General features: G+C 34.5%; 1 protein-coding gene across 2 annotated transcripts; it reads left to right on the forward strand.

The window, feature by feature from the left end:
* The first annotated feature begins 5,220 nt into the window (after positions 1-5,220).
* LOC107810106 (F-box/kelch-repeat protein SKIP6) lies at positions 5,221-15,779 on the forward strand. 2 transcript variants are annotated; one of them, XR_012698131.1, is made up of 3 exons: positions 5,221-6,471; positions 7,380-7,532; positions 15,366-15,779. XR_012698131.1 is itself a non-coding variant. In XM_016634846.2 (2 exons), exon 1 carries the CDS (start codon positions 5,381-5,383, stop codon positions 6,452-6,454), a length of 1,074 nt encoding a protein of 357 aa, XP_016490332.2. In that variant the 5' UTR covers positions 5,223-5,380; the 3' UTR covers positions 6,455-6,471; positions 15,366-15,779. The 2 variants fall into 2 exon arrangements, 1 of the variants encoding a protein (XP_016490332.2); XM_016634846.2 differs by lacking the exon at positions 7,380-7,532 and having other exon boundaries at positions 5,223-6,471.
* Positions 15,780-18,663: the final 2,884 nt, after the last annotated feature.

Genomic DNA, 18,663 nt, shown 5'->3' on the forward strand with positions numbered 1-18,663 from the left:
AGAATAACTTCTCATGGAGCCTAGAGTGCCAGCGGGCCTTGGAGGAACTCAAGTGGTATCTATCGAGCCCACCACTGCTCCCCACGCCGAAGATAGACGAACAACTATACTTACACTTGGCAGTATCGGAGATAGCGGTAAGTGGAGTCCTGGTCCGGAAAGAGCAAGGTACGTAATTTCCAATTTACGGTCAAAATCGAGCTCAACTCTAACTTGGAAAATTAGGAACGTGACAACCAAAGACTAAAGACCGATCCCGAGTCCCATCGAGCTAGAACCCGGGGTCATGACGCTTGCCTTCGAGAACATTAAGTCTGTAACCCCGGAGTGGACCTTATCCCCGATTGAGCTCGAAGATACGTTGTTAGCATAACCAACAGAAGACCGAAATATCTGTGACCAGTCGGATATTATGGCGGAAATCTCGGCACACATCAATAAGGAACCGGCAATGAGCAGATCACGAGATTTTTACCTTTTATAGAATTGTACTTAAAGTAGAACTCATCTACTATATAAAGGGAGTTTGATAATCCATTGAACACATTGGAACACGCATCCCAAAGCAATATCTCATTATTATTCTTTAAACTTTTATTCTTTTGTATCCTGACATCGATCGAAGCGTACTTGGTCTGAGGGTGATTGGCTTTCCAAAGCTAAGACTGTTCAATTCGTGTGGTTTGCATTCACCTTTCCATTATTTATTTTAATTACAATCTGATTTATTATTTTTTGTGTAAAGTTAATCCACGTATCCTTAAAACCATTTACAAATTCAATTGTTATCCAATTTTGATGGTAAACATCTATAAGGTTCAGAAATGTAGAAAAATATATTTTTAGAAAAAAACAATGATTGCAGCAGCACGCATTAAATCCTAAAATGGAACATTCCTTTGAATGGCCATAGAAACGAGAGGATCTTCTTTTACTTTTGGTATTTTACGCGAAAGAGTGGAAGAGCGAATGAAAGTGAGATTAAAAGATGAAAAATTAAACCCCTACCAACAAGGTAGAAATTAGGTTAGCAAACCAATTAGGGTGCCTCCTGAGAAAATTCTTCATTTCACAAGGCACCTTATGTACTTCTTCCAAGTCAATTGGGTAGACCCAATTCTCGACCCACTTGAAATTCTGCACCAACTTGACCATCCATAACATCAGAGTGACCAAAGACTTAAATTCTTTCCAGGGCCTACTTCCAAACAAAGGTCGTCATCCCTTACATCCATATAAGCACCACTTTCCACTGTTATGAACCGCTCGGGCATGAACTCAAGCCTTCAACACATTAGAATCATGTTTAATAGATCACATATTAACAATTATTATTGCATGGGAAGGAATAACCATATTGTTGCTAAGTTGAATTCAGATATAGAAAGCCTCACGCACGAGAGAGGTGAACCTGGAGGATGAACTCTTAGAATCTCCTTCACCACTGCTTGTAAATATGGCATCCTAGCAGTGTCAGCATCAATCACAAGTTTTTCAGTGTAACATTGTGAACTTCTTCTTACAACTTCTTTTGCGCCTCTTTTTACACCTCTTTTGCACGTACTTTGCACTTCATTCCTTCGTGCAATAATAAAATCAGAACTCGCTAAGACAACTCAAATAACTATAAAAGAAATTATTACATATGAATTTATATGCCTTTGTATATTCTATGTGTAAAAAGTATTCTTATGGTCGGTTCCCAATATGCATTTTAGTCAATATTACAGATTATATCTACCACTTGTGTTAGAATGTAAAATCTAAAATAGATAACAAAAAGATGGATTTAATAAAGAATAGCCACCATTCATCTTTCTTCTAGCTTTTGTTTTCCATCGAGAGACAAAAGAACGTTAACAAAATTAGTATAATCATACACCATTTTGGGTTTAGAGTGGCACTTGTAATCGTCAATGATGCCTTTACTTTAGAAAAAAATAATGATAGCAGTAGCACACATTAAATCCTAAAATGAAATATTTCTCTGAATGGCCATAGTAACGAGAGGATCTTTTTTTTTTTTTAATATTTGATATTTTACATGAAGGAGTAAAAGGAAAAATGAAAGTAGGGACTAAAAGGTTGGAAATCAAACTCTCACCAACAAAGCAGAAATTAAGGTAGCAAACCAATTAGCTGCCATAATTCCTGAGAAGAGTTTTCGTTTCACAAGACAACATAAGGAGTTCTTCCAAGTCAAGTGGGCAGACCCCATCTTCGGCCCGCTTGAAATTCTGCACCAACTTGACCACCATAACATCATAATGACCAAACTTAAATTCTTTCCGGGGCATATCCTCATTCCTGCCCTAAATTCCAAACAAAGGTCACCACCTCTTATATCCATATAAGCACCACTTTTCACCATCATGAACCGCTCGGGATTGAACTCACGTCTTTCACATATCAGAATCATGTTTAATAGATCGCATATTAACAGTTGTTATTGCATGGGAAGGAATAACCATATGGTTGCTAAGTTGAACGTCAGATATAGAAAGCCTCCCACACGAGAGAGGTGAACCTGGAGGATAAACTCTTAGAATCTCCTTCACCACTACTTGTAAATATGGCATCCGAGCAGTGTCAGTATCAATCCTATGTTTTCTCCGTGTAATATTATGAACTTCTTCTTACAACTTTTTTTGCATCTGTTTTACACCTCTTTTGCGCGTATTTTGCACTTCATTTTCTTCGTGCAATAATAAAATTATAATTCTCTAAACTATAAAACAATTATTACACATGAATTTATATGCCTTTGTATATTCTATGTGTAAAAAGTATTTTGATGGTCGGTTCCCAATATGCATTTCAGTCAATATTACAAATTATATCTACCACTTGTGTTGTATGTATATATAAAATGGATAACAAAAAAATGGACTTACTAAAGAATAGCCACTATTCATCTTCTTCTAGATTTCCTTTTCCATCGAGAGCAAAAGAACTTCAACAAAATTAGTATTATCATACACCATTTTGGGTTTAGAGTGGCGCTTGTAATCGTTAATGATGCCTTTACATTAGAAAAAAAAATAATGATAGCAGTAGCACACATTAAATCCTAAAATGAAATATTTCTCTAAATGGCCATAGCAACGACAAGATCTTCTTATTTTACTTTTTAGTAATTTACATGAAGGAGTGAAAGAAAAAATGAAAGTAGGGATTAAAAGGTGGGAAATCAAACTACCACAAACAAAGCAGAAATTAAGGTAGCAAACCAATTAGTTGCCATAATTTCTAAGAAAATTTTTCATTTCACAAGACAACATAAGGATTTCTTCCAAGTCAAGTGGGCAGACCCCATCTTAAACCCACTTGAAATTCTGCACCAACTTGACCACCATAACATCATAATGACCAAACTTAAATTCTTTCTAGGGCATATCCTCCTTCATGCCCTAAATTCCAAACAAAGGCCACCACCCCTTACATCCATATAAGTACCACTTTCCACTGTCATGAACAGCTCGGGCATGAACTCAAGCCTTCCACGCATTAGAATCATGTTTAATAGATCACATATTAAAAATTATTATTGCATGGGAAGAAATAACCATATTGTTGCTAAGTTAAATGTCAGATATAGAAAGCCTCACGCACGAGAGAGGTGAACCTGGAGGATGAACTCTTAGAATATCCTTCACCACTGCTTGTAAATATGGCATCCGGGCAGTGTCAACATCAATCACAAGTTTTTTAGTGTAACATTTTGAACTTCTTCTTACAACTTCTTTTGCGCCTCTTTTACACCTCTTTTGCACGTACTTTGCACTTCATTTCCTTCGTGCAATAATAAAATCAGAACTCGCTAAGACAACTCAAATAACTATAAAAGAAATTATTACATATGAATTTATATGCCTTTGTATATTCTATGTGTAAAAAGTATTCTCATGGTCGGTTCCCAATATGCATTTCAGTCAATATTACAGAATATATCTACCACTTGTGTTGTATGTAAAATCTAAAATGGATAATAAAAAGATGGACTTAATAAAGAATAGCCACCATTCATCTTCTTCTAGCTTTTCTTTTCCATCGAGAGACAAAAGAACATCAGCAAAATTAGTTTTATCATATACCATTTTGGGTTTATTTTGGCGCTTGTAATCGTTAATGATGCCTTTACTTTATAAAAAAAAAACAATGATAGCAGTAGCGTACATTAAATCCTAAAATGGAATATTTCTCTGAATGGCCATAGCAACGAGAGGATCTTCTTTTTTTAATTTTTGGTATTTTACATGAAGGAGTGAAAGACAAAATTAAAGTGGGGACTAAAAAGTGAAAAATCAAACTCACACCAACAAAGTAGAAATTAAGATAGCAAACCAATTAGCTGCCATAATTTCTAAGAAGATTCTTCGTTTCACCATCAAAAGGAGTTCTTCCAAGTCAAGTGGGCAGACTCATCCTCGACCCACTTGAAATTCTACACTATCCTGACCACCATAACATCATAGTGACCAAACTTAAATTCTTTCCGGGGCATATCCTCATTCCTGCCCTAAATTCCAAACAAAGGTCACTACCCCTTATATCCATATTATCACTACTCTCTACCACCATGAACCGCTCATACTTGAACTCAAGTCTTCCACATATTAGAATATGTATAATAGATCATATATTAAAGTGTAACATTGTGAACTTCCCCTTGCAACTTTTTTTTGCGCCTCTTTTACACCTCTTTTGCACATTTTTTTTTTGTGCAATAGTAAAATCATAACTCGTTAGAACAGTTCAAATAGCTATACAAGAGTTGTTACTGATTTATATGCCTCTATATATTGTATGTGTAAAAAGTATTTTCACGGTAGCATACTTGATAGGTTCACAACATGCTATGCAATCAATTTAACAGTTTATATCTACCACTTGTGTTGTATATAAAACCTAAAATAGATAACAAAAAAGACAATTCGGGGTGCTCAGTAGTCAGTCCTACGTTGGTAAATTAAGCTTGTGGTTATTCGAGCTATAAAATGTACTGCAAAGTTTAAGGATAGGACAATCATGGTATAAAAATCCTTATTATTTTATTGCATTTGGCATGGACTAAGGAGTACAAAGTTCGGAATGTTTAGTTAATCTCCGCATAACAAATGTACAACGTTTGGTTTCCGGTATTGTTGTTGATTTGTTAGTATGCTTGGCTTCCATGCTTGTACATTTCTCCTTAACACCCCCACCCCCCCCCCCCCCAAAAACAAAACCCTCCCCAGTTTGAGATTGACCTCCATTCTCTTTTCCAATATTGACCTCCATCAAAGTAACCTAGATCCACCACCTCACCTCCAACCCCCTTCTCCTGCCATTCTCAGCTCTGTACATAATATTTCTTCTCTTTAGAGTCGTAGGGGGAAAAATGGCGGATCTTGGCACTGCAGACCCACAATCTCAGCTCATACCAAACCTCCCAGACGACGTAGCATTACAGTGCTTAGCCAGAGTCCCACGTTCCCATCACCCTATTCTCTCTCTTGTCTCCAAATCTTGGCGCTTCGCCCTAAGCTCCACTGAACTCTACACCACCCGGTCAATTCTACGTACTACCGAAACTTTCCTCTTCCTCAACCTCCGCATAAACTCCACTTTCCACTGGTACACTCTCTTCCAACACCCTCACCCACAAAAATACAGAAAGCTTTTCCCCCTTCCTTCAATACCCTGTAAGCCCATTGGATCGGCTTATGCAGTTTTGGGCCCAAAGATTTATGTGATTGGTGGGTCCATTGGTGAAATCCCTTCGAATAATGTGTGGGTTTTCGATTGTAGGTTTAATTGTTGGGAAATGGGGCCAAGAATGAGGATTGGTAGGGAGTTTGCCGCAGCTGGGGTTGTGAATGGGAAGATTTATGTAATGGGTGGGTGTGTTGTTGATAATTGGGCTAGGTCGATGAATTGGGCCGAAGTTTTTGATCCATTAACGGGGTTATGGGCTGCGTTGCCGAGTCCAATTGAGGTCAGAGACAAGTGGATGCATGCCAGTGCAGTGGTGGGTGATAGGGTGTATGCAATGGCGGATAGGGGAGGGGTGGTGTATGATGTTGGGGGTGGGGAATGGGGGAGTGTAACGAAAAGGCTTGATTTGGGGTGGAGGGGACGAGCCGCGGTGGTGGGAGGAGTGTTGTATTGTTATGATTATTTGGGTAAGATTAGAGGGTATGACATGAAGGAAGATGTGTGGAAGGAATTGAAAGGGGTGGAGAAGGGGTTGCCTAGGTTCTTGTGTGGCGCGACGATGGTGAATTTCGATGAGAGGTTGTGTGTTGCGTGGGAAGGCAAGAGGAATGGCAAGGAGGTTGACATTATGTGCGCAGAGATTGAAGTTTGGAAGGACAAGGGCGGAGGGTTGAGTGGGAGCATCTTGTGGTCGGATGTGATTCTTGTTGTTCCTAATGGTGCTTCAATTGTGCATTGCTTTGCAGTTGACTTGTGATGTTTACTTCAGACGAGGTGCGGCTATTCTCTAGCTTTTGTTAACCATTTGTGTGAATTGGTATTTTGTCCATGATAATCTGACTGTTTGCTGTTGTCATTTCATTTATTTTCTTTAGCCTTTTCAGTATTTGGTGCTTTTAATAGTTAACTCAGAAGTTAATGCTTCTTATATAAAAGCTTTATTGACTTGGGCCAGTTGGTGAGTAACACTAATTAACTCATACACTTGGTCCCATTAATTCACAATGTTGTGAATAATTTGGGTTTATTGGCTATCATAGCATTTTTTTATGTGTATTCTATTTGAAAATAGGATATATTAGACTGAATGCATAATTCACTCACTAATATGTAGTTTGTGGATTATCGCTACTTTGTGTGGTAGATGTGCTTATGGTGTTCGGAGCAGAAACAGGGGGAGGGGGGATGCCTGGAATGGATAGTGAATTAGAATTAACTTAATATGAAAGAGTGGACAGGACCTTTAAAGTCAATACTAGTTGAAGTTGGATTTGTAGACTTCTTATTTGTCTATGACATGATCCATGCATGTTCTTTCCATCATTGTTAACTCTTTAGTATGCTATGTCCATTTGTTCTGTTAGTTTTCCTGGAAAATGTTGAAACTTGGAAAAAATATCTTTAGGGGTCCAAGAGGTCGATTTGGGTCATAAAGTTGAATTTTGCTGAATATGAAGGAGTTGGAACTATCTCATAAAGCTTAATTCATGTTAATTGTCAACGCATCACAAGTAGCACAAGTGCCTTTGTGTGCTTTAGATGGGATTTGCTTTAAATCATCAAATCTTCTAACTTGCTTTTATAAAGTTAGCTCTACTAACCTATACCAATCTAAAAAGGAAGAAAGATTGTTGCAGTAACGTTTATGACTCTACAGCAAAATCCTGCATAATTATTTGCAGTGATGCTAGACAATCATCTCCACATAAAGAGCCAAAAACTTAAGTGCAAGGTTAGAGGGCCAAAAACACTAAACACTTGAAAGAAAGCCAAAAACTGAGGAGCAATATTTTTGATTACTCGTCTAAATCAACCTATCATTCACGGAAGCTAAGGTACCGTCTTCTTACCCTGTCTAAATCCCCAAATTTCAACCTTCAATTTTTTGTTATTTTGTTTATTTTGCTACTTTTTGGAGTGTCATCTTTTTGTTCAATTCTGGTTAAAAAGTGGACTCCTAGTGATTGCTTTTGTAGGGGGTCTCAAAGATATAAAATTTACATTGTCTCAAGATATTATAGTGGAGATATTTTTCTTTGTAATCATTACTAAATGGCACTGCCATATCTTTTGATTTGGTGGTGAATGATAGGAGCGAGACACAAACATGTTTGTTGCTTTTTCAAATTTATTACTAGTAACAATGTATCTTGTTTGTACGTTAAGATTTCGTCTTCTAATAAATGAGACCTAAAATATAGGTACAAGAATTTTCTGCCGGGAAAAGAATAAATTGAATTTTTCTTCTCAAAGCATAACCAAGATAAAATTTACATCTTTTTCTTTGTTGTTTGCTTTTTCTCATATGTTTAGAAAAGAGTTTCTTTTTGGCTTTTTGCGATGCACAATAGCCACATGATTTTGTTTGTTTATTTGCTTCTTTTTTTATTCATTATTTTGTTTAAAGAGTCTTTTGAATCAATTAACAAAAGCCATGTACAGCAACAAAAAGTATAGTTGTTAGTACTTGCACTATGTGTTTGGTTTTCTTATACTTTTAAAGATTTTGTCTCATGTCCATCAAAGAAAAACAATCCACTTTCAAACTCATTGAAAGAGGTGGTTATGTAATGTGTGCAATGATTTATGAGAGATCCTTTGATATTATACACTTTGTTACTGCAGGCCATCTTTTGTAGTTGAATAGATTAGTTTTTATTGTTGTGGTTTATCTTTCTTTTAGAAAAACTTATAAATCATTCTACTAATTGAGTTGCCTCGCTCAAACTTTTTAAACAATTAAAGTTCGATAAAATTGCATATTGAGGTTCTACCCAATTGTAATAGTTGGCTACTTACAACAACTACCATTAATATTTGTTTTTAATGGTAGTTAATATTAATATTAACTACCATTAATATTTGTATTTATGAAGAAATATTTTAATATCTTGCAAATGCTTGTTTGTCACAAGATATGGGTAGGAATGATATTCGGTAAAGAACTAATCGCTTGATTGATAATCATGACATGAGACCTTTAAGAGTTTCAAAAAGGGCATATGCTAAAGAAAATTTGTCCACACAAAATGTAGAAAAAGTTTTTTATTGGGGTAATTGCAATAAAACTTTGAGAAATATTGAATTCATTATTAATTTCTTTTTTAACTAGACAAAATTTGCGTGTTCGTTTTACCATATCTAGTTAACTCATGTTCATTGATATCTTAGAAAGTGTGTATCAAGAGAGTTGGCAATTAGCTACTATTTAGTGGTTATTTTACACTTTCTCCTTCTAGAAAATATATAAGTGGCATTTGATGAAAACAAGCATTGGCGTTGATTTCATATGTTTTTTTGATCTGGTGGATGATTTGGAAAAGCATTGTATTCTTGAGGGAGATAATTTTTTTTTTCATTTGCGAGGTGATAGAGTTATCTAGTGATTATGATAGGCTAGTGGAACGCTGTGAAGATTCAAATGTTAAGAATATGTATATTAGTTACGAGGGGCATACGTTGAAGGGTATTGAGATTTATACACTACCAAAAAATTATGATATTTTTATGAGTATTTTTCTCGAAGAAAATAGTTTTAGGGATAATTCGTCTGAAGTGGTGAGCGAAATGTTTGTGGAAGAACATGAATAAAAAATTCAACAGGTATTCTTTTTTTTATTGATCATAGTAAGTGGACATTTGATGAAAACAAGCACTGACGTAGATTTTATATGTTTCTTCGCTGGATGATTTGAAAAAGCATTGGAACTTCAATATTTTTAAGGGAGATGAGCTCTTTTATTTGAGAGGGGATATAGTTATCAATGATTATGATGGGCTAGTGGTGTTATGAAGATTTAGATGTTAAGAACATTCTTATTAATTACGAGAGGCATAAGGAGAAACCCATTGAGATTTATACACTCCCATAAAATTGTGATACTTTTATGAGTACTTTTTCTGAGAAAATAGTTGTAGGGATAATTCATTTGAAAAGCTAGGCAAAGCAGCTGAGAAAGAACATGAATCAACAAATTCAGCAGGTATTCTTTTTATTGATTTTAGTCACTTCTATCGACATTTCTACTTGACGTATATTTATTTAATCTTTAAATGTAAGTTCCAACACTGTGAAAAGAAAAATTAGAGGGCCTACGTGGTGCATGAAAATAATCAACTTTACAAGAGGGACCAAAATGTGAAATTTGTTGGGGATATCTAGCTATTGGTGAGAATGCAACCCAATTTTATTTGGTTTTTGGGCCAAATATTTAGAAATAGAATTTGTTGTCCTTAAAAAGTAAATGGTTGGAAAGAGATTGAGTAAGAAAAATTGAAAGCATTCTCAACAATAGCTTGATGTTCCTCATCCATTTCTTGTAAATTTTCAATAAAAGTTATTATCTATAAGGCTTAGAAACATTGAAAAATATTCTTAAAAAAACAATGAAAACATTTACTTTTAAAGGGCAACAAGTTTGACTTCTAACTGTTTGGCCCAAAAACCAAATGAATTTGGTTGTATTCTCACCAATAGCTTGATGATCCTCAACAAATTCCATCGGCGATCTTGTACCTCTTGTAAGTTGATTATTTTCATGCACCTCGTACGCCCTCTGATTTTTCTTTTCTCAATGTTGAAACCTACATTTAAAGATTAATTAAATATATTTCAAGTAGAAATGTCGATAAAAGTGACTAAGATTGATAAAAAAAAAATACCTGTTGAATTTGTTGATTCATGTTCTTCCTTAACTGCTTCTCTTAACTCTTCAAACGAATTATCCCTAAAACTATTTTCTCCGGAAAAGTACTCATAAACATATCACAATTTCTCCTTATGCCTCTCTTAACTAACAAGCTCGTTCTTAACATCTGAATCGTCACGACACCACTAGCCTATCATAATCACTGATAACTCTATCACCTCTCAAATAAAAGAGCTTATCTCCCTTAAGAATATTGAAGTTACAATACTTTTTCAATTTAACTAGCGAAGAAACATATGAAATTTACTGTCAATGCTTGTTTTCATCAAATGTCCACTTACATACTTTCTAGATGGAGAAAATGCAAAATAGCCATCATAATGGTAGTTAATTGCCAACTCTCTTGGAATGTCCATGCTTCATGAGTTAGCTAGATATGATTAAACAAACATGTAAATTTTGTCTAATTGAAGAAGAATGACAATATTGCACAAAAGTTTTATTGTAATTACCTGGATAAACAACTTCTAGATGTGGAATATTTTTTCTGGATGCTTTCGTGGAATTTTTAACTGGTTCCGTGTCATGGTTATTGGTCAAGCGACTAATTCTTTTTCGAAGATCATGCATACGTATGTCTTGCTACAAACAACATTGAAGTACTTCTCAATAAATGGTATTTGCTGGAAGTAGCCAACTATTACAATTGAGTAGAATTTTAAGATGCAGTTTTATCAAACTACAGTGGTTTATAATGAAAAATAAATCTATGTGAATCAATTCAATAAGTAGAATGATTTATAAGTTTTTTTCGTAAACCATTATAAAAAAAAAAAAGAAATTAGTTCACTTAACTCCAAAAGATGGTTCGTAGCAACAAAATTTATAACATCTAAGGAACTTGAAGATTATTGTACACATTACATAATCACATTTCTTTCAATGAGTTTGAAAGTTGACTATTTTTCTTTTATGGCTATGAGACAAAATTTGTAAAAAAAATAAAAATAAAAATCAAGCATATAGTTCAAGAACAAAAAGCTATATTTTCTGTTACTTTACATACTTTTGTTAATTGTACATACTTTTGTTAATTGATAAAAAGATTCTTTAAACAAAATGATGAATGAGAGACAAGAAGCAAATAAACAAACAAAACCATATAGCTATTGCACATCGAACAAAGCCAGAAAGAAACTTTTTTTTAAATGTAAGGAAAAATGTAATTTTACCTTAGTTATGCTTTGAAGACAAAAGTTTAGTTTGTCCTTTTTCGAGTAGAAAGTTCTCGTACCTATGTTTATGTCTCATTTGTTACGAGACAAATTCATAATGTACAAACAAGATACATTGTTACAGATAATAAATTTGAAGAAGCAACACATATTTTTGTCTTGCTCCCATTTGTTCGCCACTGAATCAAAAATTATCTCAATTATAATGCCGTGAGACAATGTAAATGTCATATCTTTGAGACCCCCACAAAATCAATCACCGGGAGTCCACTTTTTAAACAGAGAAATGACACTCAAAAAAGTTACAAAATAACAGAAAATTGAAGGTTGATATTTGGGGAAGAACATGGTACCTTTGTTTCAGCGGATAATAGGTTGATTCAAATGAGTAATTAAAAATCTTGCTCCTCAGTTTTTGGCTCTCCAGCTGAACCTAGTAATTAATAGCTTCTGATGAAATATTTTTATTCTGGTAACGCTTATTAATGGCTCATAAGACGCATCATGAATTTAAGTTTCTCAAGATTTTGTTTAATAAAATAACTCTTCTAAAGGTCTACACAAATTGTAGTTCCTTTAGCATTTTCATAACAGAATGAAGCAGGTGACTGCTCAAGCATGCTAGTGATTATTCTATTTGTTTCAGTGCTTTCTGGTTTTATGGCCACTAAAGGAAGAAGTGTGTATTAATCCAAGAGTGTGTATTAATCTCACTATCTTAGAGAATCCTATGAAAACCTTCATCATAAACGGAAAGCGATGCAACAGTTCTTCGTCAAAGTACTTAAAGCGACATAATAATGAATAGAAATAACACATAGTAACCTATTATAGGCACCCCATAAAAATAATTGATGCATACATCTACTATTTGAACAAGAGGAGTCGTGACTTAGAGTTCATGGTGGGTGATTGGGTATTTTTAAAGGTTCTTACGATGAAATATGTGATGAGGTTCGAGAAGAGAGGCAAATTGAGTCCGGGGTATATTAGCCAATGAGATATTACAACAGGTGGGTATGGTGGCCTATAGGCTTGCCCTGCCACCAGAGTTAGCAAGGTCCATTCGGTGTTCTATGTGTCTTTGCTTCCAAGCACGTGCATGACCTGACACATATTATTAAGCTCAAGTTGTGCAAGTGGATGTGGAGTTGTCCTATGAGGAGATCTCGATAACTATTATACACAAACAAGCTTGCTACTTGAGATCGAAGAAGATTTCTGCCGTCAAAGTACTGTGGTAGAACCATCAGGTTGAGAAGGCTACTTGAGAGTCTGAGTAGGATATGCATAGCAAGTATCTGCAACTATTTGATACTCAAAGTATGTTAGACTCGTATGAGGACGAGCGTTATTTTAATTGTGGGAGAATGTAATACCCCATAAGGAAAAAGAAGCAGTTATATTTAAGAGATTAGAAAAGTAGAATAAAATGAAAAGAGCTTCATAATAAAATGGACCCCAAGTCCAAACTTTGCAAACAACATTTGACAAGGGATTAACAAGATTAAGGACAATAATTACTTGAATATTTCACAACTACATGAATATAAATCAAGCCTTCTTTTGGTCATTATCATCATAAAAGGAATGCAACAACTATTTACTACTTTAAGTTGTTTCACTTGCTGTGTGAAATAGGGATTTAAAAGGGAAAGAGGAAACCAGATAAAAAATAGGTATTTAAAGGGAGAGCGTAAGGCTTAAAGCGAGTTTATACAAATCAAGAAGTGCGCATCAATCTCAAAACCTCAAGAGACTAATAAGCTTTATTCAAGGTAATATATATATTTTTTTTTATTTTTTTTTTGCATTTTTTTTACTGCTTGAGATATAGGCATCAGTATTGGAGATTTTAGATGATACTATACCATGTGTTTGATTTGATTTGAAGCTTTTGAGTTTAGAAATGTTAGGAATTGAGCCCTAACCCTCAAATTAGTAACGAGGTTAAATGACTTTTTGAACTCCGATTGGGAAATTAAGTAAATATTTGGACTCATTGGATTATGGATAATTCGAAAACGTATTAGGTCCGTATCAAATTAGTGAGTTTATAGATCAACTTTATCAAATTTAGAAAGGTGTCATTCTTTTTTGAGCGGACTAATAAGAAACTAGTGTCGTTCTTCCTGGAACGTAGGGAGTGACTATTATAGTCACCCCATAAAGATATTTAATGCATATACATCTACTATGCACACAAGAGGAGTCACGACTTGGAGTTCACTATGGATGATTCGTTGTTTCTAAAGGTTTTTCCATGAAATGTGCGATGAGGTTTGAGAAGAGAGGCAATTTGAGTCGGAATATATTGGTTGTATGAGATATTGCAAGGGTGGGTGCGGTGGCCTATAGGCTTGCCAGGCCACCAAAGTTCATCCAATGTTTCATGTATTTATGCTTCATTGCACGTGCATGACCCGACACGTGTAATTTATGAATATGCTAGTACAACACAGATAGTATAGATGCACTCATTGCATATCATGGCACAATATCAGTATCAGATGACGGTGGATAGTTCAATATCCTCCTAGTCCAGTTAAATCAATATCTGATAAATAGGATGGGATGCGTCCAACCAGTTCAATTAATTAGTACATTTCAAATGTTGACCTAGATAAGTTATTCCGTAGCAGTTGCTGAGGTTGATCTATGAACTCACTTATCTTATACAGACACGATACATTTGAGTCCAAATATTTACTTAATTTTTTATCAAAATTTATAGTCATCCAATTTTCCTTAATTTATTGATTTGGGGGTTATGGTTCAATTCCATAGATTTCTAAGTTCAATTCAAATCCAACTCATGTTGTAATTTCATTTAAGCTGAAATACTTCATTTAAATCTCAAATATTCATACCATATCTCAAAGAATGGTAAAATTTTCAAAAAGAGCACAAGGGTTACCTTGAGTGGAGCTTACTAGTTGCTTGAGGTTTTGGGATTTTTGAACACTTCTTGATTTGTACGAACTTGCTTTAAGCCTTATGGTCTCCCTTTTAAATCCTCATTTCACGCAAAAATGGAAGAGCTTGAAGCAACGAATAGCTGCTGCATTTCTTTCCCGAACATAATGACCAAGAGAAGGCTTGGTTTATATTTGTCGTACAGTTGTGAAGCACTCAAGTGGCGGTTGCTCTTGATCTTTAATCCCTTCCCAAATGTTGTTCGCGAAGTGTGGGTCTAGGCCTATTTATTAATGCCCTTCATCTTATTTCTTTTTACTTTGTCTAATCTGTTAAATACAATTACTCCTTTTCTTTTCTTATGGTGTATTATACAAAGCCTGCCAAAGCTCCTCCAAAATACATGTGTATCTGTATTTCGTGTCGAAAATAGATGGGTTGAGTTGAACCCATCATTTGTGCGGTGCATGCTATGAGCTGGAGGGTTATCCAATAAGTCTTATTGCGTCTAGTTGGGCCCTAAATCAGTTTCAGAAACCATGGTATGTTAATCCAAAATAGTTCAATCAAAAAATTGCCATTTCCTAATTGTTTTACAATTTACTTTTAGATTTGTACATTTTGATGTATTTTTCACAATCCCCATTTGTCGCTTGTGCTCAATTTATTAATTTATAAACTATTTCACAAAATTCGCGGGCTTATGTCCCATCTCGCACTCACACCTTTTACAACAAAACACTGGATAAGGAATGTGATTCTTGGATTTACTGTTGTTGATATGAGTTTGTTGTTCTGTATTGTACCCATATATTTTGCTGAAACTCTCTTTGAATTAGAGGCTGATAAGTTTCTATGCCGATTGAAGGTGCTGGTCATGCATGATAATGCTGCGGTTTTGTCTCTGAGAATTCAATATATGACTGCAGAAATTCAGATACCGATAGAGAACATCGAGTCTGAACCCTCAAGAATCAATATTTCCAAGTTGTTGAATGTTCCATAGGCCAATTTCCAGATAAAGGTAAGTCTGCTTCTGGTTCAACTTTCAGTGCTAGGCTGGCCACTTGTGGAATGTGAGTTTGTGTTTCAAACACATTTCTGGAAAGCTTCTGCGCGATTTCTTGGAACAAATTCTAGTGTAACTAAGTTATGAGCAAAAGTTTGTAATTGTAAGCGATGTAGAAAGTCTGCTTTTGTACACAGCTAATTAACTACTAGTTCACGAACCGTTGAGTTGTAACTTTGAAGAAGTAAATTTTACTAATTTATCTTTCAGTCATAGTGATACTCAATTTTTATCCTCTAGCTTTAAGTTGGTCATAGAATAACCTTTAAATTAAAACAGACAATTTTCCATCTATGATTCGAACGATTACTTATGAGACCACCCTATTGTTTATTGAATTTTATAGCCTGTTTGGCCAAACTTCTAAAATCAGCTTATTTTGAAAAATATTTTTTTTTAAAGTGCTTTTTTCAGAAGTATTTTTGGCGAGAAACAATTTGTGTTTGGCTAATCAATTGGAAAAGCACTTCTGAGCAACAATTAGTGTTTGACCAATCTTTTAAAAAGTATTTTTAAGTGTATTTTTCTCAAAAGTGCTTTTGAGGAGAAATTACTTTTTTCTGCTTCTCTAAAACTGCTTCTGCTTCTACTCAAAATCACTTTTTTTCCTTCTAAAAGTTTGGCCAAACACTTTAAAACTTTGGAAAAACACTTTTTTTTAAGCTTTATTAGTCTAGTGATTGAAGACTCAGCAGAATTGAATTCGTTTTAGTAAGTGCTCTGGAGAAAAACTGACATTGCAGTAATATTATGTTGTATTTTTGTTTCTAAAAATTACCAAACCAAAGCTTAGAGTAATAGTGTAATACAAAGAGTCCCAAGCGTTTCTTGGAAATATTCACCCCTTCTAAAGAATTTGAAGTTTAACCGTTGTCTTGCAGATATTTGCTAAGTTTAAAGCAATAAATGAACAAATGCACATAACTAGAAGGCCACTGTTTTCCTGCATAATTAGAGAACCTTTAACTCTGTTAAACTATAAAAGGATCTGCTTGCTTGAGTTTTAAGTTTCAACAACTCTGTGCAATTGAGAATGAAGTTATAAAACAAATTGCTACTTTATAAGCGTTTGGAGATAATAATTTTTTACAAAAAAGTAGTTTCTGGAATTAATTTTAAAAAAGGTATTTGAAAATTGAAGTTGTATTTGGACATGCATTTCATTGAAAAATATTGTAGTTTTGTGAGGGAAAATTAAATTTTACATGAAAAAGTGGTAAAACCCACTTTTTCAAACTTGAAAACTCATCTTCAAAAATAATTTCAAATCAGCCCAATGTATTACCCAAAAATTCAAAAAAGAAAAGAAAATTTTGTATGGACAAATAGGTCCAAATGTATTTGTAAAAGTAGTGTTGATGATGCAGACAAAATCCATGTTTCTTTCACTCGTACTTCCAGGAAACTCGATCTCCAAAGGCCAACTACCAAATTAGGCCAAATATTTTTAGTTCTGTTTGTAAGTTCTAGTCCATGTCAACTATGCAAAGCATAATAAAGTTACAATTATAGCATACTCCTCTTTATAATAATAATAATAATAATAATAAAGAAAAACAGCCGCACGATACTGATTATCTACATTTCGATCTTCATTTTCAGGTGAAAGACATGTGCATGCATGTTAAACTTGCTCCTCTAACATCCGCAAGCCAAAGGTCGTGGATGTATAATAGAAGCGGCTCGATAGAATTAGTGGCTTAAAAATACCTTATAAGAGGTCTCAAGTAATTTAATAAACATCTTTTATGTTCATCACACGTGCATCTCGTACATCCGTGTATCACACGTGCATCCCATGCACCATACATGTCGTGTGTCACCCGTGCATCTCGTACGTGTATCCTGTGGCAATTAGAGTGTGTTGACTTATACATAAAATATGCTCAAGTGATTAAATGAATAGAGAAAAATAGTTAGGTAAATATAGTTAGATTAGTAGAGGAAAACAATAAGGCTGATAAAAAAATAATTAGATTATCCTAATTGATGAGAGAGAGAGAAATTATTGAATAATAATATTTAAATAAAATATTGAAAACTTATATTTATAACAATAATCATTTTTGGGGCCTAAATATTTGCCAGGCCTAAAGCGAATACTTCAACTCAACTGCTTAAGGGGTTAAGCCGGCCCCGATGCGGAATAATTCACGGGTACAAAAAGTTGGTGGCCACATACATCATAACTTGATAGTCTGACTAGTAGTAACTCGGGTAAAAAAACAGTCAATAATAATCTATATTATTATAAAATTGGGAACCCCTAAATTAAAAACTTGAATTACCTAAATGTCATTTTTAATAATCTGAATTATTTAAATAAATAAATAAAAATATTAAATTTATTTGAAGGGTGTAACCCTTCATTATTAGTTGCCATCAAAATTAACTAACAATTTCTATTTTATTTATTTATTTACCTTTTGGTTTCACCCGTTGTACCGTATCAATCAAGAACAAAAATCTGTCGAGTTGCTTCTTAAAATGAGAATAAAACCTTCTCCATAATGGCTATCTTAAGAAGCCTTCAAAAATGTCAGTGGTAGCAGGAATTAAATACACTTTCTTAGGCCTTCTATCTTCATTGCTGTAATATCTAAAATGCCCTTCTTTCAAGGTAATGTACATTTTAAATTCAAGGTTCGGTTTGACCACGCACAAGGGCAGTATATTGCCTCACAGTCAGGTAGTGATGATGAAATTAGAGACTTGTGCTGATAACGTGTTATAAAATAAAAACTGTAAAGTAAAGACAAGTATAGAGAGAAACCTGATATATTATTCAAATTTCAAACTTATGTACATAATAAACTGAAAACTCATTTATTTATAGAAGAAAGGAAGCAGTTGCGAGGCTTTTCAAGAAGCAGCTGCAAGACTTTTCTTTAGCTGCTTGTAAGTTGTCTGCATGAGTTGCTTGCAACCAGCCTGTTTAATAAGAAGCTGTTGCAAATTATTTCATTGAGTTGCTTGCAACCTACCTGCATCAGTTGCTTGTAGATAAACTTCAACAGAGTACTAAATGGATAATCTTCTTCGGAAAGATTATCTATAGTGAAGTAATAAATGGGCATCCACAGTATAATTATTTTCA

The sequence above is a fragment of the Nicotiana tabacum genome, chromosome 13, assembly GCF_000715075.1.
Source record: "Nicotiana tabacum cultivar K326 chromosome 13, ASM71507v2, whole genome shotgun sequence".
Classification (NCBI taxonomy): Eukaryota; Viridiplantae; Streptophyta; class Magnoliopsida; order Solanales; family Solanaceae; genus Nicotiana; species Nicotiana tabacum.

Coding starts and splice junctions, on each gene's coding strand:
- LOC107810106 (XM_016634846.2), top strand. CDS start 5,381: ATGGCGGATCTTGGCACTGCAGACCCACAATCTCAGCTCATACCAAAC.